This window comes from Hippoglossus hippoglossus, chromosome 22, assembly GCF_009819705.1.
Source record: "Hippoglossus hippoglossus isolate fHipHip1 chromosome 22, fHipHip1.pri, whole genome shotgun sequence".
Lineage (NCBI taxonomy): Eukaryota > Metazoa > Chordata > Actinopteri > Pleuronectiformes > Pleuronectidae > Hippoglossus > Hippoglossus hippoglossus.
In genome coordinates, this window is record NC_047172.1 from 5,212,474 (window position 1) to 5,233,226 (window position 20,753).

Sequence of the window (20,753 nt, forward strand, 5' to 3'; positions counted from 1 at the left end):
TGTCTGGTTGCGTACTGTATATATTCAATTAATCATTTCATTTTCTGCCATGTGTTTGTTTACAGCATGGAGTGAGTTGTTTCTTGTTTTTTTGGGGGGGGGTGGCATCCTTGTTGGCCCCCTGTGGAGGGGGGGGTGTGGTAGAGGCAGCTGGCAGGAGTTTTGGGACGTTTTGATCTCGCTATCTACTCGTCCTGTGATCCTCCCTTCCACCGAGCTCCCTGTCATTTCAGAGAGTTTTTCTCGTGTTCGTCTGTGAAAACAAAGAAACTGCTTGTCCTCCTGTTTGTAGTAGCTTTTAATTCTAATATCATCAGTGGGAGGATGATTAGCAGACAAAATATTAACTTGAAGATGATCTTGAAGACAACTAAACCTCTGTTACTAAGCTATTTAAGCCAATATTTAAGATGACAGTAAAAAAATTTGCTTTTTAAATTCTTGGGCTTTGTTAAATCTCACTCCCCGGGTGTGTTGAGTTTTTTTGTCTGACTAATGAAGTCTTTTCTGTTTGTGCGGCAGCATGTCGTTAAAGTGTCACCGATCAATGATCAATACGTTCTAAAGACTCCATCTTACTCAGCAGATGTATCAGAGGTGATTGCGCTGTGCGAGCAACTATTGATCAGCATCAGTCAACACGGCCTCAGATTGACAACTGGTCAGCTATCACTCATGTGGTGTGCATGTCCAGACAGAGGCAGTTTTATTCACTCTATTGCTAAAAGTTACATGAGAAGATTGAAGGCAATTTAATTTCTGCATTTTATTGTTTTTATGTCATGTGGTGTTTTCAAGTGTTTCCAGAGATGCACATAAGACATCTAAAAAATGGTCCCCTTCAATTTGATAAAGCAGCACCAAATTGCTCACAGTCCTAGATATCAGTTCCCTAAATATGCCGGCTTTTTTTCAACAAAATCCTTAATGAATTACTCAATGTCATTATTCTTCCAAGATTAGCTCTTCCAAGTTATTACAAACACTTCAAGTCAGAAGTATTTGAGATTATAAACACCCTCGGTCTGCGTATCATCCATTCATTCAATAATTCAATTCAATCTGGCAAACAAAACAAAAAAAAGAAAATCTAATTGTTCTGTTGTTTTTCTGTATGAACCAAAAGTTTTAATTTGTTTAACTGTTTCCTGCATGAAATTGAAACTATAATAAATGTAATGTTTTGTCTTCCTGCTGCGTCCTCACTGATACATGGACCCTCTTCTCCTCTTATCTGTCAGGTGCTTCCATCCAAGTCAGTCCACACATCAGTCACTGTGACGGAGCCGTGCCTATAAATAAATTTAACAAAAAAACCCTCAGCACTGGAAACTCTTTCACTCAGCATTAAACAAAGCGTGTGTCTGTTTCGTCCACGCAGCCTGGGACCTTTTACACGTTACTGCCCGACGCAGCTTCGGTCCAAGTCAAACCCGCTATAAAACATGTTTTTTCCACTTGATGTGAAGAAAACCTGCTGTGTCCTCTGAGTTGAGCTCTTGTGGTGTATAATTAGAAGCCTCTCGATATGGGTGGTGCCGCAGTGGAAAACAAAGCTCGCTCCACCAGGGTCCCGTCCTGGTTCAGGTGTTTTGTTTTTACCCTCCCCCTGCTTTCTGCAGGAGAGAAGAGGCGGGTGACGGCTCTGTTTTCTTATTGATCATCACTCAATGTGAAGCAACAGGCAGCGCTGTTGTGATGAAAGGTATCATCAAGCATGTGAGAAATCGTTTTTTATGTCCGTCAATAATGGGAGTACAGGATGTGACAATATCCCAGGCATATGCTCTCATCACATAAAGTGCATCAAAGGGTTATTGATCCATTTGAATCGCACTGTCGCCTTACAGCAAGACGGTTCCTATACGTTTGAAGCCGTCGGTTTGAAGCCTTTCTGTTCTTCTCCTGCCTGTGTGGGTTTTCACTACTCCAGCTTCCTCCCACAGTCCAGAGACACGCAGGACTGATGGTTTGAAACTGCCTGTAGGTGGGAATGAGTGTGGATGCTTGATTGCCTCAATATGTCAGCCCTATGATGGATGTTTAATGGACAACGCCTTTCACAATGTAGGCCTCAGGAAAGAATGCCTGTAAAGATCTCAAATGAAGAAGCAAGAGTGGGGATTAAGCAGAAGCAGAACTGTATCTCTGATTCTTTGTCTGACTAATAATGTGAACTACCGTGATGACTTGAGACCTACCCTTAAATCTAATTTTATCTTGTGTATTTATTTTAGGGCGGCATGTTGCAGTGGTTAGCATGATTGTCTCACAGCAAGACAATCCTCCTTTGAATCTTGGTTTGGCTGTGGCCTTTCTGCGTGGAGTTTGCATCTTCCCCCTGTGTCTGCGTGGATTTCCTTACGTTACAAAATCCTGAGTCCAAAGACATGCAGATGAAGGTTAGGTTAATTGGAGACTGCAATTTGACCGTAGTTGGACCTGTGATAGGCTGGCGACTTGTCCAGGGTGTCCCCCCCCACCTCTCGCCAAAAGTCAGATGACATTGACTGCAGCAACCTTTGGGAGAAATAGGTAAAAGCTTCAGGAACCTGGTGAAATATCAGCTCATAGAGCGAAAAAAAGCAATTCTAGAATAAAAGACAAAAATAAAAAACATTTTCACATGATGAAAAACCCCATTGATAAACGACATAAGAAGCATCCTTCATTCTGCAATCCAATGGGTGCACTTTCTCTAATGGGCTCGCTGGATGTGGAACCGACATGTGTTCCATTTCATGCACGTTGGTGAGAGACATAAAAAACATGTGTCACAAGCTGCTGAATATTTGCTCTCGGCATCAGCTGGTGCAGCTCAGGCTCGATGGTGTCGACCAACGAAATTACAAACATTCCTACTGGAAAGAGAAGGAAATTCAGTACGTGACTTTATGAAGCCATTTGCCATTCCCCTTTTCGTGTCTGGCTGCTGAGGGTTTCGCCCCCACACGACGCCGTCCTCTCACCAACTGCCAGAGCCCCTCTCTGAAGATGCAGGCACATTTGGAGGGTCACCAGCTGTTTTAACCAAAAGAGGTGTGTTGCTCTCGACTGGCGGCACATGATCCTGTGGTGGAGGGTAGACGATCAGCTGCAGGATTCCCTCGCAAGGTGGGGCCTGGGACCTGCATGGAGGGACTTCATATTCTTCTGTCTGCATCCATATCAGACACATTCTGATCTCCTCAGTTGTAAAGTCTTTCCTTTTTTTTTTTTTTATATGAAGGTCATGGTATCAATAACCCACAAGTGCAATGTGGGTAAGCCCCTTTGGATTTGGTCCAGGGTTTCTTGAGAGGCTTTCAAATTAAAGCTGAGAGTTTCCATGTCTGCAGGAACAGATGACCGACTGAAAGACATCTCCCAGAAGCATCTCACACTGTAAACCAGCCTTCTCTCTACGACAGTGGTGGGGACACAATGACATAGTTGGATGTATGCTATGCTCGTGTTTTACACTCTGGCGTGTTCCCAGAATTCATTAACTCTCACTGAAGTGTCAATTCCACATGTCTGCATCAGTGGCCTTCTTTCTCCCCCACTGCATGATGCTTTTGTCATGGAGCAACCGAGGACAATAGAAAAGGCTGTGTGAGTGATGTCCCCTTCTGGTAGACTGAGGTAACTGCATCCTAAACCTTTATGTTTATATTTGGTATTTGGTTTGGTTGGGAAATGATTTGTGGATTTTACTTGTGTGTTTTAATTAACATAAGCTAAAAAACTATGTTTTATAATACATCACACTGTGCGTTGTCTTAAATCTCTTTGTAGCCACTGCTCACTTTGTCAAAAGCAGGACAATAGCTCCCCCTGTTGTCAGATCTATGCAATTACAACCTGTGCATGTCCTCTGCATGTTTCCCACAGAGGGACTGCATCTCTTCACTTACTGATATTTTTAGATGATGTGAAATCTTGTCTGACAGATCCCCGACAGCAGAGAATCCCAATTAAAAGAGTCAGAGCTGCCTTGTGCCAAAACTTTCAGAGCAGTGAAGAAAATGTCACGTCACCAGTGAAGTCTGCAACAGAGAGCTATCACATCTGGGACTTGTATTCAATGAAATCAGACAATCAGAAGAATTATACTTGCGTGACAGCATCTTTCGATATTTTCTAATGTGAAACAGCAATGGTGGTGAAGGACGTTTGAGCACTTTTTTGTTTGTGCATTCAAAAAAATTCTGTGATCTCTTTGAAATATAGTTGGTTTGCACTTAGCAGCATGTGTATGAGTAATATTCACCATGTTTTATAAGTACAGCACGAGTTAAGCAGCGGTTTTATGGCTTAAAGACACTGGTGCATCACAAACCTCATGTGACTCTGCGGGACGTAGCATTTTTCAACGTTTCAGCATCAGCCCTGCAGGAGTGTTAGGTGTTGTTTGTTAATCAGGATAATTGGGTAAAAGCTGTGTTTATCCATTGTTGATACAGAAATACACCCATGCACAGTTTGAGTGTTTGGTGCAGAGGAGAGAGAAAGAGAGAGAGAGCGCGCTCTTACAGAAGTCCCTTGCTGTGCCTCCCTTAGTGTCTTCCCCCCAGTGAGAGAACAAATGAGGAAGCACAATCAAAGATACGAGATGTTTTCTGCCAGGAAACAGTCCGAATTGATTTCCTTTGTGTCTTTGCCTCTGCTGTGCATCTGCTCCACGGAGGAGTGGAGGAAAGAAAGAGGAGGAGGAGAAAAGTAGGGGACTGAAAGAAAAGGCCATCAGAGGTCATCCTGCAGAGCTGCAGCCAAACTGTGGGGAGTTTCTGCAGACACTTAAAACCGATCCATCTCCACAGACTGGGATTCATTGGGGAGAACACCTGCGCTGTGCCGAGTCCTGCCTGCCTGCCTGCCGTCCTGACTGGAGCAACATCTGGCAGAGGAGCAAGTGGATTCAATAAGAACATCTGCACAGCGGCCGGCAGCCAAATAAACAAACTGCCCAATGAAAGTCGTCACAGTTCCCAAATACAAGGCTGCACTGTTGACCACCTTTTTTTTTTTCCTTTAATCAAGACCACATTATATATTGGCACAGGTTACTGGGGAACTCTACAACAGCTAAAAGAGAGTGCACGTGTGACAGCTGACATATGATCCATGACATGGAAATTGCACTGGGACTTTCTGTGATATACTGTACATTTTTATGGTACAGTATCTCAGGAAAAGAAATGTTAACTAGCATGGTAAGCATATGAAATAAATTGCTCTATGTTCTCAACAGAAAGAATTCAGTTGGATAATGGCCGTATTTTTAAGAAATGCACTTTATTTGCATAGCAGTGAGCAAATATATATAAAATCCATTGGTTAATACTGTTATTTCAATACGAATCACAATATCGTGCATGTTATCATTGGAGAAATGTTGAAATTCACTGTATGTTAGTCTACATAACAGAAAGGTTGTGCACACACACACACACACACACACACACACACACACACACACACACACACACACACACAAACACTCTCTCTCTCTATCTGTCTCATTCTTTTTAAGAAAAGAGCCCTGAGACACAATACAGGATCCCTCGGATGCTGCACCGTTCCAACACTGAGACAACACTGCACACTTGAGCAGCAGTGCACACTGTAAGTACACACGATTGGCTTACAGCGGTCACGTGACTGCAGACTGTAGTCCCCTGTGTTAGGCCACATAATTGAGGCTTCCATATGGTATAGATCAGATGTAGCCTTCACCACAGCATTCCTGCAGCACCGAGGCTCTACAGCGCTCTCGTTTCCACAATGAAAACTGAGCTAATCAAACAGCTACCACTGGAAGATGACGCCATTTAGAACCTCTCTTTTTATACTACATCTCAATTATCTCAACGCCGTCTGCTGAGCAGACTCGGATTAAAAGCTGTACTTTTGTGATTCTTTCTTATTTTCAGAAGCGAATGCACTCTTAATTATGATTAGCCTTCTCAAAATATAATCTTACAATAACCAGGGAGAATAGCTGTATTTGTTGGAGGGGAAATTGTGCTGCTGCTTTTTGTTGCACTGCAAAATGTCCCTTTTTTTTTTTAATGGTGGATTATGCCAAACAAAACTAAATCCTGCCCACATGTACGGGGGTTCATACAACAACTACGTAGGTTGCCGTAATAAGCCACATTGTCTTAAACCCTCCTGTTATGCTGCAAGAATCCTATGAATCCTGTGATATTATATGATCAGTTACGGTGCATTTCCTCCATGCACTGCACACTGAAGATAATGTTGGTGCATTCAATGTCATATGTAAATATGAATACTACCAAACAATAAACAAATGAATTTATCTGCATTCCTATATCTGCATCACTGATTTGGTTCAATAATAATCTTTTATCGTTTAAAACCGGGAACAGAAATATACAACTTTACATTGTATCTAGTCTAAAAGCAAATATTAGCCTCCTAAAGCCAGCATACACAGATTTTGTACAAATTAAATACTGCACTGCATAAACACCCTAAAAATCGGACTAGATGCTCTTACATGAGGTAATCTTTAACATTTATCTGGTTACTGTCTCCATGGTGAGAGACCATTCTTGCATACATTAATTAAGTTCAACTGAGCTTACTCCTCTTTGCAACCAAGCCCATGGGGCCCTGCCCATAGATCCAGTCCACTGACATCAATTTACACCACTGAACTGAGGGATTTAGGCTCCAAGCATTGATGTGTGCTGCAATGAGACAGGGATGCTTCATTTCCTAGCTCAAGAAGTTCCAGGTAAATTGATTTTTATGTATTATCACTGAGGCTTGTCCACCTAAGTTATTATCTTGTGCAAAAAGGTAAGAAATGTGTTTTTTCCAGGCTTCAGGCGCTCTCCTGAGTTTTGTTAGAGGACAAGTTACAGCTTTATCATTTTTAAAAGGTGAATGCTCCTAAATCCAAGTATAAATTGACTGAAACCAGTTTCTAATAAGAATGTTTGCGATGGTTTCCACATTTGGGCCTTTTGACAACAGAGGATATTTAGGTATGATAATAATTTCTTAATTTTTTTACATTTGTTAGACTTAGCAATCAATCGTTTTGTAAAGAAATACATTAAAAGTGTAAGTAGAGGTTTGATTCATGTGTATTAGTTCCTTGACAAAGTGAAGAAATTAAAGCATAATACAAACATTTTACAACATGAGCACAATATAAATTCAAAAGGTTCATGTTCTAAAACATTTTTCAGTGAGACAAGCTTATAAGTTGGAGGACAGGTCATGGTTGATATTGTTATTCAGTGGTTCAAACTTCAAAGCAAATTTGCAATCAATCAAATTATACATATGATATATGAAGTAGGTCCCTGGGCAGTTGCCCTGTTTTACTTTAATTCAGCCTTGATTTGTCAACACTGATGTCGACGGTAAAGTATTAGTTTCAGAAATAACGATTAGTATTTATGAAAGTACAAATTACATGGTGGTCGATCAAGATCATGGTGGCAGCTGATCAAGGATCTTGATGGTGGATCATGGTGGGGGTGGATCCTAATGGTGGACTATGATTACAACCAGACTGATTGATATACAATAAACCTACTCACGCATTCTATAATTACTGACAATAACTCCTCAATTTCAATTGTCATTGCTGCTCCATTCATCTCCATCAGACAGTTTTCTTATGTATAAATACTTCAAACATTGACACACCTTTCCATTATGTTACAAACTGTTTCTTCTAATCATCGTTGTAAATATTGTTATTTTGTTGATGTTCTCAGTTATATGCAGCATCTATTGCATTTTTGTCCGTCCTTGGAGAGGGATCCCTCACGTGTGGCTCTCTCTGAGGTTTCAACGTTTTTTTTTGGTCGTTTTTCCTGACTCCTGTTGAGGGTTAAGAACAGAGGATGCCGCACCTTGTTAAGCCCGATGAGGCAAATTGTGATTTGTGAAAATCAATCAATCATTTAGCCCATAGTGCTCAAGGGCGACATCCTTCATCAACGCTTCCAACAATGATTAGAGGAGAGAGTTTATAACTTAATGGAAAGGTGTGTCAATGTTTAAAGTATTTATACATAAGAAAACTGTCTGATAGAGATGAAAGGAGCAGCAATGACAAATTAATTGAGGTATTGCCAATCTATAGAAATACAAATTGATTTATTGATTGATTGATTTATTGATTGATTGATTGACATTTCAAGTCTATCCTCGGTTTTCCAAATTAGTTTTTTTTATATAAATATGCAACACTTAAAAACAAAATCCTTCTGATCTACTTGGCCCTACTGGGCTTCCGTAGTTTCATGATACCGTCACACACTTGCAGTTGGACCGGGACCAGCTAGCGGCAGGGGAAAAAAACAATGGCGTCGTCGGGCTTGTAGCTAACGGTCGCAGCTCGAGCTCCCTCGCCGGGTTTGAATCGTGCCGCCACAGCTCCGGGGTGCACTGTCTCTTTAAGCTCGGTCGGCCGCTCCGTATCGATCGATCCTCCATTTTCCAACACGCAGCGGCGGCGGTGCGAGCAGAGCTCCGGCGGCCAGAGAGCGAGCAGAGCCACCCCTCTACCTGGAGAGGAAGCCGGGGACCCGGGGGCAGCCATGGCAGCGAACATGTACCGGGTTGGAGGTAAGCAGGCGGCGGGGTTGGTTGGGGGGTTGGTGGTGGACAACGTTTCACCGGCCGCGGACGTGCGGTGGGTTTGTTTTATGGCGGACTCGCTATGATTCGCCGCGGGTGTTTTTTTAAAAATGTGTTTACAGAGCGTGCTCCGTCTTTTTCCTTCCCTTCGTTTATTCCCCCCCCCCCCCCCCCCCCCCCAACCTCCTCCTCCTCCTCCTCCCCCCCCCAGCCTCACTGATGATGATGGCGAAGAAGAGGAGGATGGCGATGAAGAGCAGCGGTCTCCTCTCGCCTCGTTTCTTTCTCTCTCTCTCGCTCTCTCTCTCTCGGGCTTTTATTGTTGTAACTTAGCCCAAACCCCCCAAAACAACTCCTCCGGTGCGTGGATGCAGCCGAACCTGACGTGCGTTGTGTTTCTATACGTGCTAAGTTGAGCTGGAGACTCACTGAGAAAAGTTTCGGCGTCTCTCTTTACACAATAACATCCACTCGAACCTGCAGACTCCCTGAAGACTGGCGGGGAGGAACTGATGCTTCTGCAGGGAGAGAACAAACCCCCCACCCCCCCCCCCCCTAAAAAAGTTAAAGGTGACTTTTTTTTACCTCCAGGAGCCGAGATGGGGAATAAAAATGAAGCCAGAACATAATTAAAGATGATTTTTTCCCACACATCTTTAACCAGGGTTTCTGCTGCTTTTTTTTATTCAGGCAACTCCAGTTAATACCTAATTAAGATTCCAGTTTCCCCCTCCCACTCATTTTCTGCTTATGGTGCTGTGATTCAACGCAGCTTAAACATAGTAGTGGTTAGTGTTTTTTTATTTTTTATTTTATGCAGGGGTGGGTGGAGCAGGGGAGAAAATAAACTCATCAGTGCTGCAGGATTTTACCTCAACGTGAGGAAATTGCCGTAATGTTCCACGGCAGCTGATTTCCGATGCGCGTTGAACTCCGGGCGATTCGCTGGGCGTGTGTGGTCGTTTTCAGACGTGACCTGCGGGTAAAATCCGGACAATTGGCTACGGAGTTTCCCCAGAGTTCACCTTTTCGGGAGGTTTTCTGCGCAGACGCGTTCACAACAGCAACAAATCCTCACGCGTTATTCGGGCGAGAGGTGGAGCCGGCAAAGGAAGGATGTGACGTAGTAACTCCGCTGCAGAGATAACGTGATTTTTCTTAACACACAGACGCCGGTGTCGGCCCTTATCGCCACAAACTCTCCTGACATCTTGACCGGCGTCTTCTACGTGTGAGACACCTCTTTTTCACAAGAAGATATTTGTTTAGTTATTGTCTATTTTGTTTGCGTCTGTCGCGCGTTGGAAGTGTCATCAACCCCTCCGCTCGCTCGCAGTGCACCTTCTCCGGAGAAAATACGTGGGAGCTTCGGAGTTCGGTGCATGTCTGAAAGCGGTTTTCCAGAACTTGACCTGCCAGTCCCCTAGTAAATGTCTGGAATATGTCCGAGTGAGAGCATGTGACAGGGTGTTGTATGATGTTTTCTTTCATGTGACGAATGCAAAACTGAAAAGGAACCATATAGAATACAAAAATACCTCCGGATGAGAAGGCGGCGCCGTACACGTAGAAGATTTCCAACAAAGATGAGATTCAAGAGCTTTTTGTGATGAGGCCCAACATCAATGTGCTGTAAAGAAAAACGTGCAGCGGAGTTTATGTCATGTCCTGCCTCCCGCATGCTCTATGCTTTGAATGCATCTGACCCAGAACACATCCTGCTACGTTCTTTATATATAGAAGGCAAACTCCAAAAATTGTCTGGACCCAATTTTCTGCTCATTTTCCTTAAAAAGGAGCTTATAAATTTACCAAAAAGTGTTGTAGGACTGTAGATTACAGGTGTAGCCTGTGTGAGCTGGTCAGTCTCCTTTTCCATCAACTGCATTCTTTCATTCAAGTATGTTTTTATATCATTGTAGTTTGCTGTTACCTCTGCTAAAAGGTTATGTTTTAGGCCCTGACCTATTTGTCTGGTTGCTTGTTGGTTGGTTTTTCAGCAGAATTGCACACAAACTACTGAACAAATTTCTATTAAAGAACCTATTCAATTTAGGCTTGGATCTGGGCAGAGGGATGGATCCAGACCTCTTTATTGCAAGATAGGTTGTTTCTTGGCATCTTCCAGGGAGTAATACGTGGATCTTGATGGATATAAAGGTGCATTTTGGTGAAGCTTGATTGAATGCGCTCAAGTCAGTGCTTTTCTACTTCTTCCTGTAACGAATGGGAAGCCTTGTTTATTTTTTAGTCATGTTTAACTGTATCCAAGTGTATGCATGTCCAAGAGAGAGGGAAGCAAAACATGAGCGATTCATTACATTTTGAAGATGTATTTATATACAACGACTGACAAAACAGTGTCTCCTGGTACCTGCAGCAAAAATAGCCTGTAGTCTACGTCACTGTCCTCTTATTCAATCAAATGAAACAAGGCCTACCTGAGTGAGAACAGGATTACGTCCAGAGCAGGGCACAAACTTAACACTTCACCAGCCAAATGTTGGTGAATTTGTTCCGTCTCCTCACTCTGTCAGCCTTTCACAGCGCGCCACCAACCAGCCGAGCTTGTTTGTCTTCTCTCTAGAAAGGTTATTTGCTTGCAGAATAGTAACAACGAGTGATTTATGCTAATTGTAGCTTCAGGATGGTGTGTTTTGCTCCCCGTGCCGCAGCGCTCTGCAGTTTCAAATGAAAGTTAATTTAATCAAAATGAATTAAACAATTCACATTAACAGCAGAACATTGTTCTTTTTGATAAAAATCACACATACAAGTCATTGTTCGCCTTTGGAAGGCAAAATTGAAACATTACAATTTAGGCCTACTTGTTCGTTAACTGAAACTAATCTGAAAACACAAAAATCACATGACTCAGTAAACATAGTGTTAAATTGCTGCTCCACAGTCGTAATTAATATAAAAAACACACAGAATTACGGCCAAAAATCAGTCTCACAATTGAGGGAATCTTCTCCTGAGACCAGTTCAGCTCACGTCAAAACAAAGCAGAGCCCTTGGAAAGATGGCCGCCACTTTGCAAGACAATGCAGGATCATCTTGGAAAAGCAATGACTTCCCTTGTGAATGAACCCTGGACAAAAGCCGGCTTTGTAGGCCTTGATGTCTTTGTTTTTACCGTGCAGGCCACAAGCCATTCTTCCGGTGCCTGCAGCACTTCTTCCGTGTACTTTACCCCACTCATGGGAAAGTAGAAGCTGAACCATGAGTCTTATCATCTTAAAGGTGGAAAGGGACGAGAAACGAGCGCAGGCTACAGAAGTTTAAAAGTCTGAACCTGCAAAGAGTCACTAGGACTCGCTGCAGATTTATTGCTCAGGGAGAAATGACTCTCATGAGACAATGAGAAAAGAAATAGTTTTGTTAAGATCTGGATTTGAACACTTGAAAGGATATGTTCTCAATGTTGGAACATGTGCTAAAACAACAGCTTGGTGCCCTTATGAGCATTGAAGCAGGTTTTGTGTGGTGCAATTACTCCTAATGTTCACACTGGTCATTAGAAGATCTCATCCCCATGCACTATTACTGAAAATGATATAAAAACAAAATCCACAGTCATCGTTTGTGCAAAGATGTGTTCCTGCGTGTATCTGAAGGTAATATCAGGCTTTAGCTGGCGTTTGGGGTTAAAACAACACAGGGGGCCGTGCTGTTGGGGGCGTGGTGCTTGATGTACCACTGAGACGTGAAATAGGATCCACAAAGTCCAGTTTGAGCCACAGATCTGTGGATTCTACAGCTTCTCTGATGCCAAAATAGTGCACAGCTGTTTATAGTACTGTGAGGCAAGTCTTTACAAACTGGAGCGTCATCATTGTGGTTATTTCATCTTTTGTCACAATGATTAGGTCAACAGGAGAAATACAGAACTGACATTACCATAATCTACTACAGCAAGCGTGCATGCATTTTGTATAATGTAGCACTCGTGCTTTGCTGCAGCTAAAGTTATGGCAGGTAGGGTTGTAGTCTTTGATATACAAGCACCAGTGTTACTTTCAGAAGGAGAAAAGTGCTTCATCTACAGCCTTCCAGGATTAATCCATTATTTTTGCCATCAGGATCAAACCTAGATCACAACTTTGAACTTGCCCAACCTTATGGAGGCTACCAGATCTAACTTAGATCCTGTTCAGACCTGGTATTAACATGTGTGGACCGGTCAAAGTTCATAACTTCTCTGCTTTGTCCTTTAGTTGCCACTTATGAGCAGATCTGAAATGATATGAAAATGATGTTTCTATGTGTGTGTGTGTGTGTGTGTGTGTGTGTGTGTGTGTTGGTGGGAGAGAAGGAGAAAGTAAGAGAGCAGAGCCAGGAGAGTTGTTGCAGTTCAGTGCCCTGAATGCAGCTCTACTATGAAATAAGATTTTACCCATTTGAAAATAAAGAAAATCGATATGTGGCGGTCGGTGTTTATATTGTGGTGGTGGCCACAAATAAATCAATGTATGGGAAACACTGAGAAGAGTACAAATATTTTCATTTCGTAGTGAAACTGAAGCAGGTCAGAGCGCGTAAGCTGAGGAGGCGGTTCTTCAGTGTGGCCCAGGACACAGATTCACACAGTTTGAAGAATGTGTCCACATGCGTCCCAGACCACGTCTGAGTGGTCTGATCTCAAAGGCCCCATAAACACCTGGTATTAACATGTGGTTCTTTTGATCCGATCACATATGCAAATAAATCAGACATCATTTCTGCTCTCGAACGTTGTTTTTACACTGTCTGAGAACACAAGTGTGTGCGATGTCACTTTGTGTGTGTCGGTGTCCGCGCAAGAGAGAGAGCAGTGAGAGAAGCGCTGATTGAATCTCGTGCAGCTGCGTTGTGAATAAAGATTTTACTAATTTAAAGTATCGATCATTATGTGGTGATCAGTGTTGATATTGTGGCGTTGGTTACAAACAAATCAAGGAGAAGAGAAAAGATACGTTTGATTCTTAGTGAAACTGCAGCGGGCAAGAGGACGTCAGCTGAGTAGGACGTCCTTCAAATGTGGCCCAAGACGGATTTGCGTTCACATTGTTTAAAGATGCTCCCCATCTCCTAATAACCACTATATACAGCAGAAATGATTATAGGGAGCATGTTTTAAGACTAAAGTGAAAATCGTTGCACCTAACTTTTAAAATTCATTCTGTTCCAAGGCTGCTGGCCAGTGAAAGCTCATACGCAAAATGTGCTTTACGTCTTGTGGTGTTTACTAACTTAAAAAGTGACTAACTTTGGTGTCAGCGCCCACATTTCTTTTGGCTGGTGAGTGCCGAGGATTTTCTCCTCGCTGCCCGTGATGATTCAGAACCTGCTCAAAGGTGTTGCGGTGTTTACTAATCTACAAACTGACTAACTTACAAACTTTGACAGCGCCCACACTTTGTTTGGCTGGTGCCTGGTGTTAATTGCCCACGCTGGCAGTTGCTTCTGTCACAGATCTGGTGGGTGCACACTCGCGGCAGAGTGAAGATCTGAGGCTTGTTTCGCTGTCATCCTGACAAACACAGGGACGGTCACTTTAACAGATACATGACGGCTATTAGAGACGCGGGCTGTTTTCAGACATGACCTCCGCGTAAAATACGGAGAATTGTCTACGGAGTTTACCCAGAGTTCACCTTTCACACATGCACAAGGCAGCGGGAGGTTCTCTGCACAGATGCTTTCACAACAGCAACAAATCCTCTGCATTATTCAGGCGAGAGGTGGAGCAGCCGGCTGCAGCAGATGCGACGTATTAACTCCGCTGCGTAGTTCACGTGATTTTGTTCTCAACACACAGACGCCGGGGGCTACTCTTATTACCACAAACTCTCTGGGCATCTTCGTCGGTGTCTTCTATATGTGTGTGTCACCGCTTTTTCACCGGGAGATATTTGTTATCTTTATTTTTGTATACATTTTTGCAGCCGTCGCGTGTTACAAGTGTCATCTGCTGTGTTCACACATCGACTTCTCCTGGATTTCTACGGACATTATTCTAGGTGGCCCGGCGGATTTGCGTTCACACCTATCGTCACATTTCCATTGATGCCTAACTGCACAGTGCACGTACAGTTTATTCATAGCAATAAACAGGCTTTGCTGCGAGCTCTAGCTGCCTAGTGGCGTCTTAGCAGGACCACTGTTATTTGGAATTTAAGATGTTTGTCCAAAATGCTGAAATGGTTGTTTGAGAGGGTTGTGTAAATCTTACTTAAATTTGCTGCTTAATCCAAGTTTAAACAAGTTTAAATGAAATCAAGTCAATCTCTGCTTAAACATCATTAAGCAGAACAAATTGATATATAAAAAAATGAGTACTTTATGTGTTGAATGAAGATTATCTCTCAGGTCAGAAGAGAGTGTGCAGAGCATTACGTAAAAAGACATTAGTCTGTGAAGTAGACGTTCACTGGCTTCATGCAGGAAAGACGAGAGGAATCGATGAATAGATAAACGCTTATGTCTCATTCTGAGCAGAGGTGAGCAGCTGTGTCGAGGTTTGATCAGGGAAAGTAAGTTATATCAAAGTGTGAAAAAAGAGGTGCAAGATTGATTCAGAAGATGAAATCACCTGCCATTGCCATAGAAACCTCCTGAGTCATCATCTCTTTCCACGGTTGCCGCTCACAATGACAGACACGCCCCTCAAGAACCCTTTCTCACTCAGGTCGAACGTGACGCTTCTCTAACGGGTTGAACGCGACGATCTTTTATCAGGTTTACCCGTGTGCGAGCCTTGAATTGGGGTGTCGGCTGTGGAGTGGGTCTGTGCGCGTGGACGTACGTGGGCAGATGTTCACGTTCTCCGTTTCCTGCCTCTCTGTCTCCCTTCTTTTCTGTAGCTTCTCAGCCCTTCTCATTATACTGTTTATAGACACCACCCCTGTACTTACTAAGGCTGCGTAAGGAGCCTCAGTAATTTCTGAATCCCAAATTAACTGTGTCTGTGATGAAAATTGTCAAGCGCATAAAATTGGCACTGGAAATTCAGATTTGAGACTTAATTTTTGCAGTTCCTGTATGGTACCTGTAGAAATGTTTGTGTTGAGATTACACTAAGCACTGAAGTATTCGGAAGGTTTGGTGTTTTTGTTGTAAAAAGCATAATTCACAGAGATGAGGGTTGCTGGGGATGCTACCTGTCTCAAGCACTGGGTGTACAGCCATGAGACTTCGCTTGTGGCATTATACATATTGCATGGCAGCAAGGGGGGGGGGGGAAAGCAGTTTCACTGAAGCCAGCAGGAGGAACAGTTGGTTCTCTCAGGTGATCACCAAGCGTTGGCAAATAGTCTGACGATTCTGCAGCAGAGGGATATACTGCAGAGCTGAAAAGCAACAATCATTTTCATAATCAAGTGCTATTTTTCAAGTTCAAGATGTTGGAAAATGAAAAATGTTCAGTTTGCAAATATATTAAATGGAGAAAATCTGATGAATTGATTTTCAAAATAATTGCTTGTTAATTATATATTAATGTATGAACGGCAGAATCCATAAAACCAAATATCTGCAGCTGTAATTCATTGTGTATAACTCAAAGTTTCCAATGAATAGTTTTCAGCATTTCGAATAATTCTAACATTGCACAAAAAGCAGACCTTTGAGAATAGATGAAAAAATCATTTGGTTTAATTTATCATCTCGACCAGTATCAGTTATATCAGTTCTGACAACATTTAATATATTAAACCAACGTGAATCCTTCAGACCAGGGTTTGAATTATACGACAACTTAGATTATCCTGAAGTTAGTTCACGTAGAACACAATGTCTGAATCGGGTCTGTTTTATTGACGGGCTAAGTAGTTGAGATGTGAACCCATTAGTAGGCTATTTGTGTGTATTGGGCCAGAAGGGCTGCAACCACTGTTTATTTCCTTGATTCATCATTTGGTCCATAAAATGTCAGAAGTTGGTCAGAAGTGCCGGCTGTAATTTCCCTCAGCCCGAGATGATGTATTCAAATTGCTGGTTTTAGTTTGCCAACCCTCCGAAACCCAAACAGACTCAGTTTATGGTCTACGACAGACAAAAGCTGCAGATTATCACATTTGAAAAGCTTTAACTGGCAAATGTTTGGAACATTAGACCCCAACAATTAATCCTTTATAAAAAATAGTCGCAGATTGATTTTCTGGTTCCAATTAGTCCTCCATTTCGAATTTTAATTAGTGCACCTTTTGTATAGTTTCATTTCTGATGTTTCCTCTTAATTGAAGTGTCTTCCTCGTTTGTCCGTTTACGTCTCTGTGAAGTTGTGCGCGTATCTGTGCGCGTGACAGCCTCCGGTCTCTCTCTCTCTGTCTGTACCCAGACTCCATCAGTTATCTCATGTTTTCTCTCTCTCTCTCTCTCTCTCTCTCTCTCTCTCTCTCTCTCTCTCTCTCTCTCTCTGGCCTGGTTTGAATCAGCCCAGCAGACTCTCTCTTTTGGGGCTCGGTAACATGCCTTGATTGGCTCGCACTAAATTCGACTGCACTGTGACGTCACAGGTCCCGGAGCCAGCGGATTGGCTGACGCGGGGAGCGGGGGATGGAGAGCATGAGGGTGGATGGGGGGGTTATACGCGGATCGAGGTGGCGGGAGGGCTGATGGGAAATGGAGAGACGGAGTGACGCTGCTCAGTGCCTACAGGCCCTCTCCTCTCTCTCCTCTCTCTCTCTTTCTGGTGCTCTCATTTTGAGTTCCTCTCCAGCTCGCTCTCTACCAGGTCTCAGCTCCTCACATGGTGGAAACTCCAACACGCAGTCCCATCGCACTCTTGACTGTCACTTAACCGCTTTCTTCCCCCGGTTTTCTCGCTGGAGGGGACACAACTTGAACTTAAAAGCGATTCCATTCCTGGTAACATAGGTTCCGGAGCCAGGAAAAAACGAAGACGGCCTTCTGTGTCCTATATCCCACATTTACTTTAAATGTACGGAGAGACGTGGCGTCACTAACCCCCCCAAAACGTGTCTGTATGTGTGGAAGCGGGTGCGAGTGTTTGACATGTGGTTCTGCTTCAGTTTGAAATGGTCGCGATGCATTTTGGCTCTTGAGTGACGGGTCCCTCAGAACTGGCAGAATGTCATCATGTCTCTCTGTGGTTTGTCATGAGACCCGTTCCTGTTTTTTTGATCAGGGGTCTTTTGAACGTTGACATTTTTATAAAAATCTTAATATCGACAGGGAATATTTGAAAAGAAGATCTCAGTGTCCCAGGTCCAGTCGATAGTGTCCCGCTGAGCTTTAGTTTTTTCAAATATACAGATTTCCTCATTTGTTTTCGTATAAATCTATATTCAATCATTTGGATTTTGAACAGTTTGCCAGAAAAAAGAAACTGCAGGAAGATATGAACATAAACTCAGGAACCTGTCAAATACTACAGGGTAAATAATTGGTTCAATTGACAGACATCTTCGTAATGCTTTATTTTACTGTCCTGCTATCTCCTATTAATTTATTAAAACCTTCATGGAAAGAACCACATAATTTGACAGTAATTACAGGAAAAATTATTTTAGGTCAGTGAATTGCTACAGATTAATTTCCATGTTAATCCCAGTGAACATTTATTTTTTTCTATGTAAATAATAGGTTTTGTTCATGCTACACTTCTTGTTTGTTTGTTGACATATTCCTCATTATGGTCTGTGCAGCTCATCTGCTGTGACCTGAATAGAAGTCATAAGAAATAATTGATACTTAACCATCTGATCTCTCCTCCCTATTTTACATATAATTAGTATCAAATTGTATGTTTGGAATAGATTAATTAATGAATATAAAAATAGATTGACGGATGAACCATATAAAGTTTTAATTGTTACTTGCAGCCTTTATTCATAGGTGAGATTTACTTTATCTTTTGCTTTGAGACACTTTAAGTTCAGTTCACGTCTGCAAATAATGGTTTTATTTTCATTATCAGTTAAATATATTGATTATTTGAATAACTGTAAAAAAAATTTACTAAAGAAAGGAAAAGGTGCTCAATTAATTATAATTTACTGTGAAGAGAATCAGCGAATCCTCACAAAAAAGCCGGAATCATCAGAAGTTGTTATTCTTGCTTGAGAAGTGAATTTAATGGTTATCTCATAATCATAGATTTATTGGATCATTAGGCTGCTAAATTACATCCTTGCTTTGTGTCTCTTTTAAGATAAACCTAAAGAAAATTGCAGATTACTCATCTGGTGATTTACTAATCGTTTCAACAACTAATTGATTAGCTCTAATCCAGGTTGTAGCTTAAGATGCCCTCAACCCACTTCAAGAGTATGAATAACTTTTTCCTGCACATTTATTTCAATATCCAGTCTGACAATCCCAACTGGTTCTAAACCCGTTTGTCTGACCCCTCACCTCCGGGCTGCCGTCTCCCCAGAACACGAGCAAGTCAAATATCTTGTCTTCATTTTCTGTCTCTTGCGCCGCTCCATTTCAAGTTGGCCTGTTTGATATTCAAGCAGCGGGACGACGATGTCACAGAAGCAGCGGAGTCTAGTAACAAGCTGGTACAGGGTGAAGAGTAGATGGGCGGGATGCGACCATCTCTCCCCGTCTCATGGCGAAGCTCGAGCAGTGAACGTGTTTCTGCGGTCGCCAGAAGAAGCTGTCATAGAAATTAAACTCTACATGCTTTTATAAACTGCTGCTGCTGCTGCTGCTCTGGTTAAACCACAAGAGGAAATGTTAAGTTCTCAACATCTTTATACACTTGATCATTCAGTGCGTGTAAAATATTTAATTGAGTTACCGTCATACTGGGACAGTCAGCAGGGCACCTGCAGGTCAGGGAAAGTCGTAAAACCAGTGAATTTACTTCTGAAGGCATTAGAAGGTATTTAAAAGTCTTGAATGTCATTTTCCAAGGCCGTGAATATTTTTTCCTGCCTACTGCAGACGATCACATTTAGTCATAACTTTTTCTTTTTCTCCAATATACGTTTGTTCTTTCATGCAGAAGGTGGTGGAGATATAAGTCTTATTTTTAGAAATCATAATCACTGTCGAATCATAATGGGCGAGATAAAAATAATATTATAATTATTAAATATAATAGTAGTAATACATAATTCTATTCATTGGTTTTGTGTTACTTATCTGCCTCAAGGTTTTGTTAATTGATTTATCATTTCATGTAGAATTATGGTTATATACAGGTGATGTGGTTCAAACTAAAATATTCCTACATAATTAAAATTACTGACACTGAATTAGATTCAGCTGAAACAAACGTAAATCAATTTTATGGGATAGAAAATTACTTTTATTAATAAATCAGTTGTTTCAGTTTTCAAGGATGATGCCAAACATTTTCTGGGTTTATTAGTTGTTTTGGTGTTTTTACTGTTTGCAAATTGAATATCGTTCAGACAGGACGTTTCAAGGTGTCGCATTAGGCCTCATTTTACAGTCAAAACAAGTTCTTAATTAACCAATAAAAAAATGATCTGCCCATTGAATCACACTGAAAACTAGAACAGCACTCAGAAGAGCCCATATCTCTGCCAAGGCCCAACACAAATTCAATCATGATGCACCAAATTGCACAGACTCAGCAGTTTGATCAAGATCTCTGCATCATTTCTATCCCAAAATGTTGAATAACAGCCTCTCTCGCAATGTTAAGAGCAGTGAAAAGAATTTGCTGGATCCACTCATTCGTTCGGGTCCATGGCAACAGTTAACCAAGGTTCAATAAAATCGGTTCAGCTGTTTTTGCGTAATCTTACTAAAAAAGCAAACGTGCAAACAAACGGCTAAAAAGGGTTAGTTTCATCCAAAAGAGAGATAGATACCAGACTTGACTACAACAGCTTTGTGCACAGTTTAAAAACATTAAAGTGCTTGAATGTTTGGCATTTCACAAATATCAAAATAGCTGTCAAATTAGATTTATAAATTTACTCTAAGTTTAATATATTATTATTATTCCCTGATGTAGCTGGATCTATATCCTGGAGCTATCTCTGCATAAAGAGGGGTCGACAGACAGATGCTTAATAAAGTGTCAGTAGGTGAACTTTTTCCTTTCAACTCTGCCAGTAATAGAAATGCGTGATAGATTCGGATGTAAGTGCAGGTCCTGGGTGTTCTAACACGAAGGCTGAAAGCCCAAACCAGTTAGTGTTGGACGC

General features: G+C 42.0%; 1 protein-coding gene across 2 annotated transcripts in view; it reads left to right on the forward strand.

Annotated features, from left to right (window-relative positions):
* The first annotated feature begins 8,281 nt into the window (after positions 1-8,281).
* The window catches only part of mta1 (metastasis associated 1), a 42,328-nt gene continuing 29,856 nt past the window's right edge, over positions 8,282-20,753 (forward strand). For both annotated transcript variants that reach the window (XM_034576397.1, XM_034576396.1), the window contains exon 1: positions 8,282-8,601. In XM_034576397.1, the coding sequence (XP_034432288.1) occupies positions 8,574-8,601 (28 nt within the window). In that variant the 5' untranslated portion in view covers positions 8,282-8,573. The remainder of the gene's footprint in view (positions 8,602-20,753) is intronic.